At 39.0% G+C, this 18,310-nt stretch overlaps 1 protein-coding gene across 2 annotated transcripts in view; it reads left to right on the forward strand.

The window, feature by feature from the left end:
- The window catches only part of LOC149319982 (pre-mRNA splicing factor CWF19L2-like), an 82,167-nt gene extending 65,028 nt beyond the window's left edge, over positions 1 to 17,139 (forward strand). For both annotated transcript variants that reach the window (XM_089512715.1, XM_089512716.1), the window contains 5 exons: positions 1,695 to 1,811; positions 9,519 to 9,674; positions 11,310 to 11,390; positions 15,995 to 16,096; positions 16,655 to 17,139. In XM_089512715.1, coding sequence (XP_089368841.1) covers positions 1,695 to 1,811; positions 9,519 to 9,674; positions 11,310 to 11,390; positions 15,995 to 16,096; positions 16,655 to 16,795 — 597 coding nt within the window. In that variant the 3' untranslated portion in view covers positions 16,796 to 17,139. The remainder of the gene's footprint in view (positions 1 to 1,694; positions 1,812 to 9,518; positions 9,675 to 11,309; positions 11,391 to 15,994; positions 16,097 to 16,654) is intronic.
- The last annotated feature ends 1,171 nt before the right edge of the window (positions 17,140 to 18,310 follow it).

Below are 18,310 nucleotides of genomic sequence, written 5' to 3' on the forward strand. Positions count from 1 at the left end.
ATGAATAAAAACATAACTAAGGCCACATACAGACAGGCCAAAATAAAGTTGCTTCGGGTCACTTTGGAGGTATGCTGTTTAAATGATGCCTGCGTACTAAGAGTCCGGAAGTTGCGCCAAAGCTGTGCTCCAGTCCGTAGGACTGGATCGTGGCCTTGGTGTGGCTTCCGGACTCTTAGGACGCATGCATAATTTAAACAGCCTACCTCCAAAGTGACCTGAAGCAGCTTTATTTTGGCTTGTCTGTATGGGGCCTAAGTTTGATTTTTATATAATTTAAACTTGTTTAATTTATGGTATCTAGAAACGTTGGATTGTGAGACATCTAAGAAACAAGCTGCTGTAGGTCTTTTCATGGGAATGGACAAGCAGACAAACAAAACACTTGTCAGTTGTGTGCATGATCCAGAAGGACAAGTTTCTATTAGTAGATGATATTCTCAACAGAAGTATTAAAAGATCAAACATGCAATTCTTATTATATTTTTATTCTGGTAGTGTTTTTAAATTCAGTTAGAGTTTCACATTGGTCTGTGAGGCGAATGTTGGCAAGAGGAACAACTTTCTGATCTCCAATTTTTGTGCAGCACAGATAGCTGGCTATCCTCCGAGTGTCTGAAACATCACATAATAATGTGTGCAAGCTAAAAACATGGTGGTTCAGGGCATTAAACTGAACAACTGAAAATCTGCTCAGTGCTGTTTTTTCCTTCTATAGGCCAATTTAGCTGAATCATGTGAGTCTTAAAATAATTTTGGTACATAACACCACATACCTGAAAATGATTTATTTACTGAAATACAATGGAGATACTAATTTCCAAACAAAAAATACCCCTTCCCCCCAAGACTGGAAAGATATGACACATGTAAGTTTAACACTGTCGTGTTAAACAGAAAGGGTTTATTCATTTAGCTGGCATTTAGGAGTGTTATGAAGTATTATGAAGTCAGGGGACTAAAAAAGGGTTATGTTTTGTATTGGTATATACTCTTTTGTTTTCATGAGCCTTAAAGGAGAAAGGTTTCAGAAATGTGGTTATGAGCTTCCAGGTTTTCTAAAATAGATACCTAATTTTTAGGGTATATTTCTTCAGAATTCCTATTAAGATACAGCAGAGAGAGAGAGAGAGAGAGAGAGAGAGAGAGAGAGACTTAATAAATCAAAGATCATTTTTATAGCAAAATGTTACCTAACTGAAGCCCAAACTAGATATGATTGTTGCATATCTACCTCTTTAAGTACTGTATAGGTTTCTCCCAACTTTATGGAGCTGGGTGATAAAATACTTTCATCATGTTAAAGAACAACAAGGGCAAACAGGTGAGAAATGCAAGATACTCCTTGAATTCTCTGTCTTTTCTTACTGTACCCCCTCTCTAATACAGCCTTACTTTTGATATGGATCCCATTTGAAAGAAAAATAAAGGAAAATCATGTTTGGATGAGAGAATTATTTTGCAATCCCTCACATCTTTCATTTCCACACCAGACTTATGGCTGGATTACATCCAGAGTCAGAGAGAGATCTGCATCCATCAAGTTTAATTTGACCATAACTTTCTTTTTAGGATGTGTGTGTATGTTTATGATTTGCTCAGGGATTACCTTCTGTTATTAAAACATAAGTGTTCTTGAGTATATATTAAATAGTTGGTTAAACTGTCTTGTGTTGTTATTTTTACTGCTGTAGGTATATTTATCACTGCCAAACTACCAGTCCCTTACTGAAGGTCACTGCCTTATAGCTCCTATGCAGCACTATACTGCAGCCACTCTTCTAGATGAAGATATCTGGGAGGAAATTCAGGTGAGCAAAAACCTTGAGTTTGATGTAGCTAGCTTTCTATGGGGGTTTCTCATACATTCATTACTTTTGTGGTGTTTAACACTGAGATGACACCCCAAACAAAATTAAGCTCTTATTAAATTTCAGTGGCAGACCTGTCATCATATACTTAAGTCTGCCATTTAAAAGAGTGGAACTCATAGCACTTGATATTCCTCTGAATTCCAACCAGACTGCCACAGTGGGAAGGGGACTATTGTATTCAGAAAGATGTTTGCAGCTCTGGTATGGAAGTTGTGTCCATAAATAATCAGTTCTCTTCTCCCAAGATGGGAATAGTGTACAAAGGGATAACTAAAGTGAATAATTATATATAGTCAGGAGAATAAAAGTGGTAATAGTATGGGGGAAATAGAAACTTTAAATAGTTTGAAGTTAAAGTTTTTACTTTCTTTCACTTGGAATTTCGCTGTAAGTCAACATTCTGAATAAGTGCTCTGAAGTATAAAAATAACATTAAGTGGGTGTATAAAGGTTAGCAACATTTAGCATGCCAATTTATCTGATCCTTGTAACTTTGTCAGAAAACAGAAAAACGTGAATGGTATTTGTTCAGGAGGTAGAGCACCTGTATATCTATTTCAAACAACATTAGATGGCTGTCAATTGCTGCAGGTTGAGTCTCCCTTATCCTGAATTCCAAAATCCAAAATATTCCAAAATTGTCCATATGGGTAGCTGAGATAGTGACACCTTTGCATATAGCAAATAATATTATGAATATCGTCTATCAAAATGTGCCTGTCTTAATCCTGTTATTTAGATAGTATCTTAATTTGAAATGATCTTCAGTTTGCCCTTCATATGGCCACATTGTGATGTTTGTTTTGGCTTGCTTTTTTACATGAACTCCAAAAGTGCTAGAAAAATTATCCTTGCTTTCTTAATCTGTATATGTGTAATAGTCAATGGGACTTTTGTGATTTCATGATAGCATAATTCCTTATGTTTTAGCAGCATCTTAGAAAGCAGTACACTGATATTCCCTACAGCATGTGTGTAACTCTTCCATACCTGGGCTTGGAAGACATCTGCATTGAGTCTTGCAAGACATGGCTTTGCTAAAACTGATTCAAACTGCTGGTGACAGACATATGCTTTCTTATTGATGTCTTTTATGATATTCTACAAATTCTAGTCATGTGGTTCACTTGTACAAAGGCTGGGTTGTGTTATTTTCCAGTTTCTCCCCAAATGCCTGTGGTTTGCTTGCTCAGTGATCCAAATACTATAATGCTGCTTAAAAGCGATTTGGTTTTAATGATAAGCAAATCTTGCCAAGAAAACCCCATGATAGATTCACCTTAGGGTTGCTATAAGTCAGAAACGACTTGACGGCACACATCACACATCTAGTAAGAAAAGTATAATCTACACTTCTCTAGGATTGAAGCATGGTTTTTTAGATAAATTAGACAATTTCTTTTGAAGCTCATACCCAAAGGTCCTCCATGGTCCAAATCACACTGCAGAAATAATCCAGTTTGAAACTGCTTTGACTGCTCTGCCTCAATGCTAGGGAATTCTGAGAAATGTAGTTTTGTGAGACACTTAGCCTTATCTGAAAGAGAGGTCAGGTGCCACAATAAACTACAATTTCCAGGATTCCCTAGCACTGAGCCAGGGCAGTTACAGCAGTCTCAAACTGTATTATTTCTGCAGTGTGTTTTGGACCTATCCTGCCTAGATGTGACACAACCTTGGAATCATCCACCCACCCATTCATCCATTCTTCACTTTATATATATCCCACTTTTCTTCTGGGCTGGAACTCAATGTGACTAACAAAAAGCCAGAATCCAATAAAAACACATATACAGTCATCCCTCCATATTTGCGGATTTGATATTTGCAGATTTGATTATTCACAGATTTGATTAATAGGTTCTCTCTAGAAATATCTAGGTCCTCCAGTGCAACTCTATGGTCAACTTTAACTTAAAGTTGCACTGAAAGACCTAGAGATTCCTAGAGAGGATACACTACTAGGCATTTGTGGTCAGTGTCTCTCAGACGTTGGCCACAGAGTTGCCCTGGAGGACCTAGAGATTCCTAGAGAGGTGCCCTTTCATGTAAAAACATGGTGTTTTTGTTATTTGCGGTTTTTCCATATTCACGGGGGTCTTGTGCCCCTAACCCTAGCGAATATGGAGGGACAACTGTAGTTACAAACACACAAAATCAAGATTAAAATAATATTAAATAACAACGAAATTAAAATGAATTAAAATCTTAGGAGTGAAACAGACTGGCATAAAAAGCTGTCTTTGACGATCCTTTTTTGGCCGGCTTCAAGGCGGATTGGGGCTGCAGTGTACAGTTGCCGCAGTACCAATCTGCTTTTGGAAAGGGCAGCATGAATCCACCGCTTTCTTTAAAGCATTAAAAATGGTACAGAACCATAAAAGTTAAAACCAGTTTACAAAAGCTTGCTGGAAGTGCTTGTGGGGAAAGAAAGGTCTTAACCTTTCACTGTAAGAAAAGCAGAGAAGAGGCCATCCTTACTTCCCTAAGGAGGGAGTTCCAACTTTTGGCAGCAGCCACAGAGAAAGCCTTCTGTATTCCCACCAGCCATGCCTGTGAAGGCAATGGGATAGAGAGAAGTGCATCGCCTGTAGATCTTAAAGCCCGAGTAGGCTCATTATATGATGATACAGTCCTTCAATTACTATTTTGGATCTTATCAAAGGAAGTGAACTGAAAGTGCAAGAAATAAAAACTGAACAAGGTTTATTTTGTTTATATTCTCTTTCCTCTAAGGAGGTCAGTATGGTATATGTGGCCCCAGTTCACTGATCCAAAGCTACGATACTTCTGTTCCCCCAAAATTCCTTGATTTTTTCAGTTTTTCAATTTTTCAGACCACCACAAAAACTAAATCCTTAATAAAATGTGTGAAGGTGATGTTACTATCACTCGACACACACACACACACACACACACACACACACACACACACGTAGATTAAAACACAGGAATGGTTTACATTTAAGAGATAATGTTTATTTAAAAGGATTAGTGGAGCCAGCTAGAGGTCATTCAAGTCAAAAACTTTCTAGGATTTGACCCCAGAACAGCTAAAAATAAACACAGGAAAATGATAGGGAAAATACTTTTTTTATAATGGGAAAGTGTAATTAAATATGCGTGGGAAATTCTGCAGAAACACTTAGAAGATTCATCTATTTCACTAAGTACATATTTCCCAAGTAGCTTAGCCAATTGTGCATCAGCAAAATACATAAGGGTTGAAAAGAGCATTTATAATTGAGAAGACTCAAAGCTCTATTAAATTTGTTTCCTATAATCATAGAATCAGACAGTTGAAACAGACCACAAGGACCATCCAATCCAGCTCCCTGGCATACAGGAATAACAGTCAAAGCACTCCTGACATATGGCCATCCAGCCTCTGTTTAAAAATCTTCAAAGAAGGAGAGTCCACCATTCTCCAAGGCAGCATGCTCCACTGTTGAACAGCTCTTACCAGTCAGTACGTTAATCCTAATGTTTAGATGTAACCTCTTTTCCTGTAGCTGGAATCCATTCCTCTGTCCTAGTTTCTGGAGCAACTGAAAACAAGATTGCCCATCCTCAATATGACATCTCTTCAAATGTTTAAATGTGGCTATCATGCCAAACCTTAACCTTCTCTTCTGTAGGCTAACTAAGCATACCCAGCTCCCGAAATAGCTCCTCATAGGGCATGGTTTTCAGACCTTTCATCATTTTGGTCGCCCTCCTCTGGACACTCTCCAACTTGTCATCCTCCTTGAATTGCGGTGTCCAGAAGTGGACACAGTAGTTTCCTGTGTAAATATCCTCTTACATTCTTATTTCAAGTTTTGTGGAGATACCTTATTTATTATTTTGTTCATGTGCAGCACAGATTCACAATCCTCATACCTACTTTGTCCAAATTTGGTGTAAGAGAATGTAGAAAAGTTCGCTTGAAAAATAAATAGCTCCTAACAATGCATAAAGGTTAAGCCTCTTCTACCTCCCCTCTCCCCAATATTCCAGCAATATCCTGCAAATCATAACAGCAGTTACGTTGATTCAAAGCCTATCCTGGTTGCACTTCATATAGGCAGAGGCCCTCCTCATAATTAAAACTGTATGCTAGTTTAATTTTCTTTCTGAATTGCATGAATGGCTTTCTCTGTGGACGTTCCTAAATGTGATGTATAAATCCATTCTCCCTTAAAAAATGTAAATTAACCTAGAGACATCAGAAAGTGTATTTGGGAATTATTTTCTAACAGAGAATGAAAATTCAGGGCACATGTTGTTACAACCTGTGCATAAAGAAATATCTGGGTCCTGCTTTCACCCACTCTTCCTCAGTGTTTGCAGTTGTATTTCATTTTTTTCCAGAAAAAAATGTTTTGTTTAATTATAATAAATACTTCCTTAAACATATCTGCTACTTCGACACTCCTTTACACATGTCCCAGCTCGGTTGATGCTTGAGAAGATTAGCAAGAAGTAGAACTAGAAGTCCTTAACAAGTCCCAGTGTATGTTAAGGGAAATACAATACGAATTCACTGGGTGGTGGCAGCATGATTCAAGGATCTCCAGGGGTCATCTTCAACTCAGAAAGGAGTAGGAACATAGACCAGGAGACTCGGGGAGAAGTTAAGGATCTGCTGGGACTAAGAGCCAAGGCAGGCCTGCTGTTTGGCTGCTTAGACTACAGGGGGATCATCACAGGGGTTATTTCAGTTTAATTTGTATTTAAATGCCATTGCTTCTTGGACATCCTTATGTCTGTATGTTTCGTTGACAGCACTTAACCTGTCTTCGCAGCTTTTGCTTGTCTTAGAAGCACTCTTTAGACAGGTGCCCCTTTCCAAGAAGAAGTATGAAGTATGAACTGTAAAGAATCACGATAGTGGAGGTTTCCTCTGACCTATTTTCAGAAGATGGAACAAGCTTGATTCCTGCTGCCGCCAAAAATAGGACCAGAACCACTAGATTCAAATTACAAGAAGAGAGATTTCAACTAAACATTAGGAAGATTCTCCTGACAGTAAGGACTGATTGACAGTGTACAAATTGACTATTCCTTATCCGGAATTCTGAAACTCAAAATATAGTCATCCCTCCACATTTGTGGTTTTGACTTTTGTGGATTTGCTTATTCATGGATTTTATTAATACATTCTCTCTAGGAATCTCTAGGTCCTCCAGCTTGACTCTGTTGTCAGTTTGTGCCAAAAGTCATACTGGAGGGCCCAGAGATTCCTAGAGAGAACTCTTCTCTGGGCATTTGTAGGTCCTCTTGCACAATTTCATGGTCAACTTCTGGCATCTCATGACCAAAGAAGTAGCCTGGAGGACCTAGAGATTCCTGGAGAGGTATTCTCTGAGATACAAAAAATATTTTTTTTTAATTTGCGATTTTCCTACTTTCATGAGTGTCCTGTGCTCCTAACCTCAGTAAATATGAAGGGTCCACTGTACTCCAAAATTGCTCACATGGCTGGCTGAGATAGAGACACCTTTGCTTAATTACTTGCTTTGATTGGTGAGTGTACACAAACCTTGCTTCATGCAGAAAATTATTAAAAAATATTGTGTGTAAATTACCTTCAGCCTATGTGTATAAAGTGTATGCAAAACAAAAATGAATTTCATGTTAAGACCTGGTTCCCAGCTTCAAGATAACTCATTGTATAAATGTAAATATTCCAAAATCTTAAAAAAATCCAAAATGCTTCTGGATTACCCAAGCATTTTGGATAAAGGAGACTCATACTGTAATAGACTATCTCTGGAGATCATGGATTTTCTTTTGTATGCAGAAGTTGTATGACAGTGTTTGGTGATAACTTTAGTTGGTTTTAGTTGGGTTTTCCTGCATTGAAAAGGATTTTTATTGGATAACATTTACTTTACTTTCCAGCTATGATTCTATGAAATGTGTGATTAAGGCAAACATTTAGGTATTTTGTTAGGGAAATAAGAAAACACTGCTTTACAGTGACGCGATGGCCTGTGAAGTTAGTGTTTTGCAATGTATGTTTTGAAGAACAAAATACAGGTTTTCAGTGTTAAAAACTTATATACAGTTTTGTTTGGCAGTGCAGTATGGTAATTGTTGAAACAAAGGTACTGAAACTGCCAAAAGCAAAAGGTACTATAAATAATCTTTATCTTTGGGGCGGGCTGCACCCGCCCCTTTCCCCGGTGTATCGGGGCCTCAGCTGCCAGACCGGCAGCCTCCGAGGCCCCGATCCGCCGCTTTCCAGGCTGCGGGGAAGCGGCAAAAGGCCGCTTCCCCGCAGCCTGAAAAGGGGTGTCCTTGGGGCGCACAGGACGCAACGGGTGCGCGCACCCATTCAATTGAATGGGACGCGCTGCCCCTTCCGCCCCGCGCGCGCGCCGCAGCTTGAGCGCATATGCTCAAGTCCGCGTATGGCGTGGGCGCACTGTATATAACAAAAGCATTCAAAACCAATATATATGAAAGATATAAAAAGGATCATAATAATAATGGCAAACAGAATGACACAAAATAGCAAATACATTAAATAATATAAACTACATTGAAGCAAGTAACACAAAATATAATGCAACAGAAAAGAGACTTAAGAGAAAGAGTGAGTGAGAAAAAGAGAGAGAGATCACATACTAAAGCTAGCCTTGTGAAGATTCAACAACTGATTAGAGCAACACACACAGCTGAAAATCACCTATATCTCAGTAGCTCACCATTAATCCTATAATGGTCATTAACCCTATAATGACTCAAGTTGTAGATCTTGTTTCTATTCCAACAGTAATTAGCTTCCAGTCATGTTAAACTTACAAGGTTAGTTTATGTGGTGTACAGTGAAACACTAATTCTCTGCACTGTGGACTTAAGACTTTACAAATAAAAATGTAAGGTGCCTCAAAGTTATTTCTAGCTTATTACTTTTTTCATGGAGCTCAGTTTGATGGAACCTTTTAGCACCTGCCTTCTGTCCAGATATCATCATACCATTTCATATTTGGGCACCAAAGTCATCTTTGAGTTATTGGAAATCAAGACTGTGATTTCCACCATATCTGCTTGTTTTTTTAAAAAATGTTGGGTTCCAGACACCACTTCAGATGCAAATCAATCCACTTCATAATTGTTTGTGACATTGTATCCTATGAGGAAGATGAGTAAGTATGAACACAGGTCAAGTCTGTTACAATAACAGATCAGATAAATTTCTGCAAACTGGAGATGAAAGATCTCAAAACAGCTTTTTAAGAAGGGGGAATTTAAGTATCTTACTAAAAGGTCAATCATGCCTGATGAAAATGTCACTTTTTGATAAGATGTGTAATTGGAAGGCAGAGTCAAGGTATGGTGGCATTTTGACTCAGTACAAGAGAAAGTATTAACTTTTAGGCAAATGACACTCTGAAACCTCCTGTTGTTTCTGCCTCCATTTACAATGCCAAATTTTCTCAACTTCAGAGTGTTCTTCAACTGACATGTAAGATGACACCCGACACTAGCATTATAAACACAGTTCCTGTGGTGACCATATTATAATCTCACTTTGAATGCTACATGACATTTGTCTGTGAAAATAGACTTCTCAGTTCATATAAGAATTACATTATGTAATTTCTTGTGACTGAAAAGTAGTTGTCTTGATCTTCTTCTCCCCTCACCTTACAGGTATTCAGAAAAACTTTGGTAAAGATGTTTGAAGCTGAGGAGCTGGACTGTGTCTTTCTTGAGACAAACTTAAGCATAAAGAAGCGATATCACATGGTATATGAATGTATCCCACTTCCAAAGGAGGTCGGAGACATGGCCCCCATCTACTTCAAGGTAATTTAGATTTGACTTCCACATTTTGTGCTTTTTTCCACTTTTCCTTTTGTTTTAAAATTACAATTTTTATACTCCATATAAAATTTCCCATCAATGTATGTTTCTTCTCCCAACTTAAGATATGAAAATGCAAGTATACCTAAAGCTGGACAAAATATTGGAAGTATACAAGTTGGGTCAAAATGGTCCTTGGACAAAATCCAAGAGGGCTGCTTTGCAGACAGCTCTCTGCAGCCCATTATTATCCCACAGTTTCTTTACCCCAGTTTACAGTTATGATCAAGATTGGTATTAGATATGCCCCTGTGCCTTTTCAAACATTAGAGCAAATGTGCTCTACAAGAAAAGGGAACAAGTCAAACGTGCAGTGATGTGTGTGTTTATGGGGCTTTTTTGGATACAGTTTGTTCCTCCTATCCATCCTTGTATGCTGTGCTTATGAGACTTGGGGTACATCTATCTTATGCTTTCTTTTTGCTCTTTGGGCATTAAAAGAACACTCAGCCCCCAAAGTCTCATTAAAATGGGAGCTTTAGCCTTTGTTGTGCTTGTGGTTTGTGTGTGTTAATTGTTGTAAATCTTTTTGAGTCTCAGTTTGGAAAAAAGATGGAATAGATGGTAATGATAGTGATACTAAAAAATTATTCAGCGCCATTTAAAACTGTGTCTGGGGTATGAAAGAGCTAGATATACTGACTTTTCTAATTAATAATAACTCCATAAACAAAGTTGAAACAGAATGGCTTCCTTTTGGAAGACCTTGGCTAGATGTTATGAAAATTAAAATCTGGAAGCAAACAAAATAGCACAAGAAGTAGTTATTTTGAAAAATAGAATAGGTACTGTTGATTTTAATGACAACAAAAGAATAACATTTTGAGTCTTTGATTTACCCTTTCTATACAAAAAGGGCCAGAACAGACTGACAAGAAGAGGCGGCTTCAAGCTGCCCCTTCCAAAGACGGATTGGGGCTGCGGCAACCACACACGCCACGGCTCCAGTCTGCCTTGAAGCCAGCCCAAAAAGGACTGGGAAAGATCCACTCCTTTTTGGGCTGGAAAAAAAGCTGGCTTTTGCAGCTCTGCTGCAGCCTGAAGCTGGCTTCAAGATGCTCTGGCAGTGTGCTGTGTGTAAACGCTCCACACCAGAGTGCTTTGAAGCCACCCATGTTTGGGCAGCTGGATGGCTTCACACTGGCTTTAGGGTGTCATCGGAGTGTGCAGCATGTAAATGCCACACTCCGATGATGCCCGGAAGCAGGCTTTTTTAATCCATCTTTTCAGGCCTTCAGTTAATTCACAGAACTGTTAAAGGCTTGTGCCATTTTTAATTCTCTAACTTAATTTGTGTCAGGCTAAAGTTACAATACAGTTCTAAAACTGCAAAAATAAAAAGTGAAAGGTACTGAATAAAATTAGAATGAAATCAATCTTCATTATACTTTAATCTATGCAAATTAAATTTGACAAATTACAGAAATGTCTCCAAATAATTTTTTTACATTATAAAATTAATATGCACTATTTAAATTCCCTAATTTTGCTTTTCATCTTTTTTTTAAAGTTACACTTCATTTGTGGCATATAATGCCATTTCACAAATGTTTCATAATTCTTGCAATAATTTTTCAGAAAGCTATAATGGAGTCTGATGAAGAATGGTCCATGAATAAAAAACTGATTGATCTGTCTTCAAAAGATATCCGTAAATCGGTATGTATTGAATTATTTTAATAGTAATGCAAAGTAATTTTTGCACAGATGAGCAATTCATTCTGCCCAAGTTACATTTCATAACAGAACTCTGAATGGAGAAAATACTTTTGAATATAGTTGATGCAAAAGAGATTTGAATTCCAAGGGCCAATATGATCACAGTGATGAGATTCAAACATTTAACTGCATAAGTTAATGCAGATAAGGTAACACTTTTTAATTAATCCTAAATTTTTTAAGCACTAGCCATAGTGATGAAGCTGGCAAATAACTTCATCTTTCAGCTCATTTATCAAAATATCTAAGGCTGCAGTCCTAAACAACAACTGCTTATTGAGTTGATTTGAACTATTCATAGGGAACCAGGGAATGTAGAGCAGCATCCTGAAATCTAGAGTCATCTCATCATATACATGGAAGGTGAATAGTGTTCACTGTGCCAAATGTCTGCTTGGAATTGAAGTTACTGTCTGTGTTTTCCTCATTCTTGGTTTCTGCTATTTCAGGATTTTAAATTAAGGCTGTCTGATTGTTCACTGTCTTTCAAAGTTAATCTCTCTATATCTTCCTCAGCTTCTTATTTCAGTAAGGGTTGATCTTACTCTGGTTTAAGACTAAATAAAAAGACTAGATCAATTTGAGCTTCAACAGATGAGACTTTCTAGTATATAGATTCACATTTACAGCTACCCTTTTAAAGACACTTTCAATTTACTTAAACCTAAAAGAATACTAACCCCCTCCACTCTCTTAGTGCTTTTTTGAGGGAAAGTGTCAAGAGCCACCGCTGCTGCCATTTTTCTGCCCAGGCATTCAAAAAGGCCAGAAATGGCATCATTACTATATAAATCTAGAAATTTAAGTAAAAGAAATTTACTTGGAAAACTAGGTCAACTTATCTATGGGTCAGTGTAAGTAGTGTATCTTAACTCTTGTCAACAAAAGAAACCATCTCTTTGCTGAGTGGCAAAGGATGACAGCTTAGTCCATCATGGGAGAACTTTTAAAAAGTCCTGAGCCCTTTTATTGTCTCTGCCATGATGCCGCCTCTGGCCTTTTTTGAATGCCTGGGCAGGAAAATGGCAGCAGTGGTGGCTCTTTGACGCTTCCCTTCAAAAAAGCACCAAGGGAGTAGATGGTGTTGGTGTTTCTTTTAGGATCTCCAAGGACAGGCTAAGCTCTCACCTTTCACCACTTTACTCTGAAAACGTGATGATTCCATTTTTTATTGTACTTTAACATCCTTTTTTGACATGTGCACCTTGTTTTCAGCCCCACCTATGTCTGGTTATCTCACCCACATCATACAACCACCATTTACCATAGTTCCTTTCTCATCCATCAAGCCTTTATTGTGAACACAGACAGTTATGCCTGTTGGAATTTTGTAAGATCTTGGGCATTGTTTTCCTTTGCTTTATCCTTTACATCCTTTGTTACATGCTCCTATATTTTACCCTCAACTTAGCCACAGGTCATATCAAATTCGATAAATTAACCCCAAAACCTGCCCTTGGCTTATACATGATGACAGCTTATACACAAGTATATATGGTACATTTTATTTCATTTGGTTGTCAGCAGGAGAAGAAAATAGTTGTCTTATATATGATTTATTTGACATTGTTTCCATATACTTATTTCATAAAAACACAATCAGAACTAACATATCAAAGCATACAGAGACATAGCTGTTTAATTATCAGTATGCAAAGGGATCTTGAGATTAACTGAATGAAAGAAATTGTAGCATAAGCTTTTGTAGGCTTGGTTTACTTCCTCAGATGCATGGAGTGTATAATGACACTTTTTATAATTTTATAGGTGCAAGAGTAAATTTCAGGAATAAGTCCTTCAAACATAAAATATTTATGCTTAGTATTCTCATTTCCTTCTTCTGATTACTCCCTTCTCTTGAGTATGCTGCACTAAATTGGTTATAGTGCCAAAATGAATTTTGCAAAGCAAATTTAAACTCATGGTTAGGGAAGAAAGGAAGGATGGTTGACGTATCCATCTAACATAGCAGAAGCAGTACATTTCTAAAACTATTAAACTCTGGTGCATAAACTCATAGTCCTGATTTGCACATCAGCAGGGAAAGGATGCTTAGAGTTCTTTTCAGACCATCTAGCAGGCACTGAAAATTATATGCTGCTGTGACGTTTGTCCCATTTGAGGCTACAGTAAGGCTTCTTGTATTTTTGCAGGTAAAGGTTTTGGTATCAGGGATCTTGAACCTTGATGGGCTCTTTTTTTTTTTTTATCTTTCTCAAGGGCTCCTCAGATTTCTAATGACGATAAATGTTCATTTAACCAAACTATCACTTTTTCACATTTCAATAAATGCAAAGCAAATGGAGGTACCAGGCCATTTTACATTTCACTAACTTTTTGGATTCCCCCCCCCCCCCCGCCCCCCGGCCGGCTATCTTTTAAACTAGGGTTACTCAAAAGAGGTGATCCGTGAACTACAAGCCATCACCTGCCAGTCCCTAGATCATTTCAGGGAAATAAAAGCCCGTTACAGACGGGCACCCTAGAACGGACTCAGTCCATGCTAGGGTTAGAAAGGGGCGTCTCTTCCAGACATCCCAAACCCTAGCATGGACTGAGTCTGTACAAAACGGCGGCGGCCGTTCCACACAGCCGCCGCCATTACAACGTCACGACCGCACCGCCTCTGTGCCGCACGAGGGCGCCTAGAGTGCCCTTTCCGTGGCGTAAGAAGGAGCTCTGAAACGGAGCTCCTTCTGGGGTTTGTGTCACTGGGCGCAGCCTTTACATGGCTGCGCCCAGCGACGCAGAGGAGAAAGGGGCCTTTTGCCACTTCCTCGCGGCCTGCAAAGCGGTGGATCGGGGCCTCAGAGGCTGCCAGTCTGGCAGCTGAGGCCCCAATACAGCGGGGAAAGGGGCGGGCGCAGGGCACCCCAATCAGGTAGTCTGTAACCCGCCAAAGACTTGTAACCAATGGGCACAAATATGGTATCACTCCCTGGTGCATTGGAGGAGGGAGCCATTCTCTCACATTGGATAGCATAAGCAACACTGCTTTAAACCACCTGAATGAAATCCAAACATATGTCAGCTGTGTGTTGTTTTGTATGATGTATATCAAAACACTTTGTGTGAAATCCAAACTTCACTTTTTTCTGAATGGAAGAAGGCTTTTGATTCAGTGATAGAATCCTGCTCATGGAAGTTGCCAATCTCCTCCTGCCACCTTGCAGCATACAGTACCATCTCCCATACATTTCTCCAGGCTCCAAATCTTCCAGAATAGAGTTTGGGGAGGCACAGTGAGGCTGCATGAAGAACTGGGAAATGCTTCCATCCCATGCACAGGATGTTGGTGGTGATGATGTTATTTATTTATTTTTTGTTAGACTTCAAATTGTGAAGCTTTCTGCACTGTTTAAAAGTTCTTAGAAATTTACTACTTCTTTGTGAATGTTAGTACTCATACTATATTAAGACCATAACAAATAAACAACCTCAAACAAACGATAGAAACAATTCATAATATTACAAACATGTATGAAACATGAATGCACCAACTGCCCATTCATATAACAAGTGAACAAAGATAAATGATCATAGAAATGCAAACCTGAATAAAAACCCAGCAATTTATAATATAGACTGTCTTGCTTGTTTTGAGTTCTTTTGTTTGAGAGTCTTCTCTCTAATGTTTGTTATGTCAGTGCTTCATCAGATGAGCACTTGGCATCCCTGGGATGTCCCGTATATTATTTGGTCATGCATCCCTCAGTCTCTTCACCCTTCTAGTCTTTCCCCAGTAAGGCAGCTTTTGGGGTGGAAAGTGCACTTGTCTAATACTGTACAATTCTGACTGCTATGTTTTCACATAGAAAATTCCCAATAAAATATTGAAATATTACACAAACACACCAAAAGGTTGTCTGTCAGTGGAAACAGAAAGGTGTCTCTCCTGGTTCATGCTACCCCAAAAAGAATTTCTATTTATTTTGGATTTGCAAGGAAGCCAGAGTGCTTTTGAAGGCCTTGTAATACCATTTAAAAAAAAATATTGTAATACCTTTTGGTTTGATTGTTGAGGCTCAAGAGTCAGTTGTTTGTCTGTCTGCTTCTTTCTTTGCTATTTAAAAAAAAAAGCACCTTTCATCAGCAGACAATCCAGGATGGGTTATGGTTTTCCATTTATTAGTATCAAACCAATAAAATCAGTAAAATATGAAAGACAACCAGGATGTAAATCCCCCTACGACTGTTTTGGTCTAATAAAGTGATTCCCAATGTTGGTGTTGTGCCTCCCCTCTGGGGGCATTGGAAGGCTTGAGGGGGCAGTGAAGGAAAATGGAGCGGCAGGGGGCCTTCAGTCAAAGTATTGGTGTGCAAGAAAGACAAAGGGAAACAGCAGCCTTTAGGACCATGTTGGGGATGAGGATTGCATGAAACTTCTTTTCAGGATTCTCAGAACACCACCACACAGTCTTGCTGATCATTTTATGCGGTGCTGTCTCCCACTCCAGGTTTCCTAGATGCAGCAAGCTTTAAATCTAAATAAATAATAGTGTTGACCATTTTTTAAAAATGTACTTTTTATTTCTTTTGTTTAGGTTCCAAAAGGGTTGCCGTACTTCTCTGTGGACTTTGGCCTCCAAGGGGGCTTTGCTCATGTCATTGAAGATCAACAAAAGTTCCCGCATTATTTTGGAAAGGTATTGGCATGTACAGCTTCTTTTCTGTGATGTGGCACAAGACATACTGAGAAATGTCATATATGTATTAGCAAGGCAGTTTTGTTACATGCTTGAAAACACGAACTGTATTATATTAGTAACTGAGCTGTACAAACTAATCCAATCTACATGGTACCAGCAAAGGAAAAATAGAAGTGCAGATTTGCTTGAAGGCACAGGACTATTTTTTTTTAGCAGAATCAATATATAAAAGCCTCAGTAATGGATCTATGAGATAACTTAATTGTCTTTCTTTGCTAGATAGAATCTAGAACATAGTGGATGGATTTTCAGGGGAGGAAGAGTTGTTTTTATTCAAATCTCATGTTCCCACTCCATCCACATATTCCTTGTGGGAAGTACATTTACTTGGTACACTTTCAAGTTGCACCCAAGGGTGTGAATCACCTGTAAAATGCAAAGCTTAGAATGTTTCTTCCCCTCCCACTTTGCAGTCCTTGTTTTGAATAGCTGTGAGATTTCCAGGTTAAGAGTAGAGAGCAGTAATCTTGTGTTTGGTTTGTCCTATTTTGCAAGGAAATAATTGGTGGCATGCTGGATTTGGAGCCGAGGCTTTGGAGAAAAGGACTGCGAGAGAACTTTGAGGACCAGAGGAAGAAGGTGCTGCATTTTGCTCAAAGATGGAAACAGTTTGACTTCACCAAAAACAAAGCATGAAGATAAAGAAACTACGCGGACATTTACAGTATCTGGATTTCCCAGTAAACCATCAGAGAAGCTCATGTTAAAGCTTGTATTAAAGATGACGTGGATGTTTTCTATTTTTTGTGAACACTTTAAGAGGCACAAAATAAATAGGGGAATTAGTTCTTTGAAACAACAGTAAGAAACCTAACTATGAATTATGTTAATTTCAGTATCACAATGTTGACATGAGTGCTTGTTGGAAAATTAGGACCTTAGTGAAATTGATGAGAAGTGTCTTTTGTAATCTGTTCCTCCTGCCCTCTGTACTTAGTGTTTGCCAGTTACATTCTATTAAATGCTAGTCTGTTTTTATAGATGATAGTGCTGTGAGTTTTTCATTCAGTAGTTTGTAGTTTATTAAGTATTACCCAGCTTGGCAAGGGCTAGAAACAGCCCAGTCTCCACCCAACGTTCTTTCTTTTCTTCACCCCTCACTCCAGCCCGCAAATATTTTATTTCTCGGTAGTCTTGCCCTCTCTCTATCTGGACTCTAGGTGGTAGCTCTTTCTTTCTTTCTTTCTTTCTTTCTTTCTTTCTTTCTTTCTTTCTTTCTTTCTTGGGTTGAAGAGCTTGGAGGCTCTGCAGAAGGAAAGCACCACATGGGAGCTGCATAGAAACCCTCTAGAGAAGTTCATATCCCAGGCCTGACTGTGACTTCATCTCTTCGAAAAATTCGGGAAGTCTGTCACCTAGTGAAAAAATGTACAACAGCCTACAGAAGCAAAAAATAACTTTCACAAGTTGGAGTCAATTTTAAGATGCATAACAACAACATAACAGGAAACTACTACAGTGGACCCTTGTTATACACTGGGGTTTGGTTCCAAGATCTCCCGTGTATAACAAAATCCGTGTATGCTCAAGTCCCATTAAATATAATGACATAGCAAAATGGTGTCCCTAATAAAAAATGGAACATCAAGGTAAATTTATACTTTTTTGGAACATTTTCAAACCGTGTATGCTTGAATCCGTGTATAAAAAATCCGTGTATAAGAAGGGCCGACTGTACAAACTGAAAACTCCCTTTTATGTAAAAATAAAATAACATCTAGAGCAATACATATCATATTTTCTGGTGTATAAGACGACCTTTTACCCCCGTCTTATATGCCAGGTTGTGTTTGGTGACCTCCACAGAGACAGGCGAATGGTGTAGCCACCTCTCTGTCTCCCGGGGGGGGGGGGGGGTCCTTGCGGTTTCCTATCCCAGCAGGCACCGCGGCCAGGCTCTCTTTCTCGCCGCCATTGCTGGTTTCAGGGACTGGAAGCCAGAAAAGGTGGCGGAGAAGTGGCTCCAGAGCCGGTCCGGCGGGAGAGGGATAGTTGGGATGAGGGAAAGAGCCGACCCCTTATGCCTCACCATCGCCGCCACCGCCTGGGATATTCCACTCCAGCAGCTTCTTCTGCGGCATCTAGTGCCCTTTTGGGCCGGACTACAGGAGGCCCTACTGCCACTTGTGACACCCGCCTTTCAGGCCTCCA

This window comes from Sceloporus occidentalis, unplaced genomic scaffold, assembly GCF_023333645.1.
Source record: "Sceloporus occidentalis isolate IW3139 unplaced genomic scaffold, rSceOcc1.0.p SCAF_2, whole genome shotgun sequence".
NCBI classification, from domain to species: Eukaryota; Metazoa; Chordata; class Lepidosauria; order Squamata; family Phrynosomatidae; genus Sceloporus; species Sceloporus occidentalis.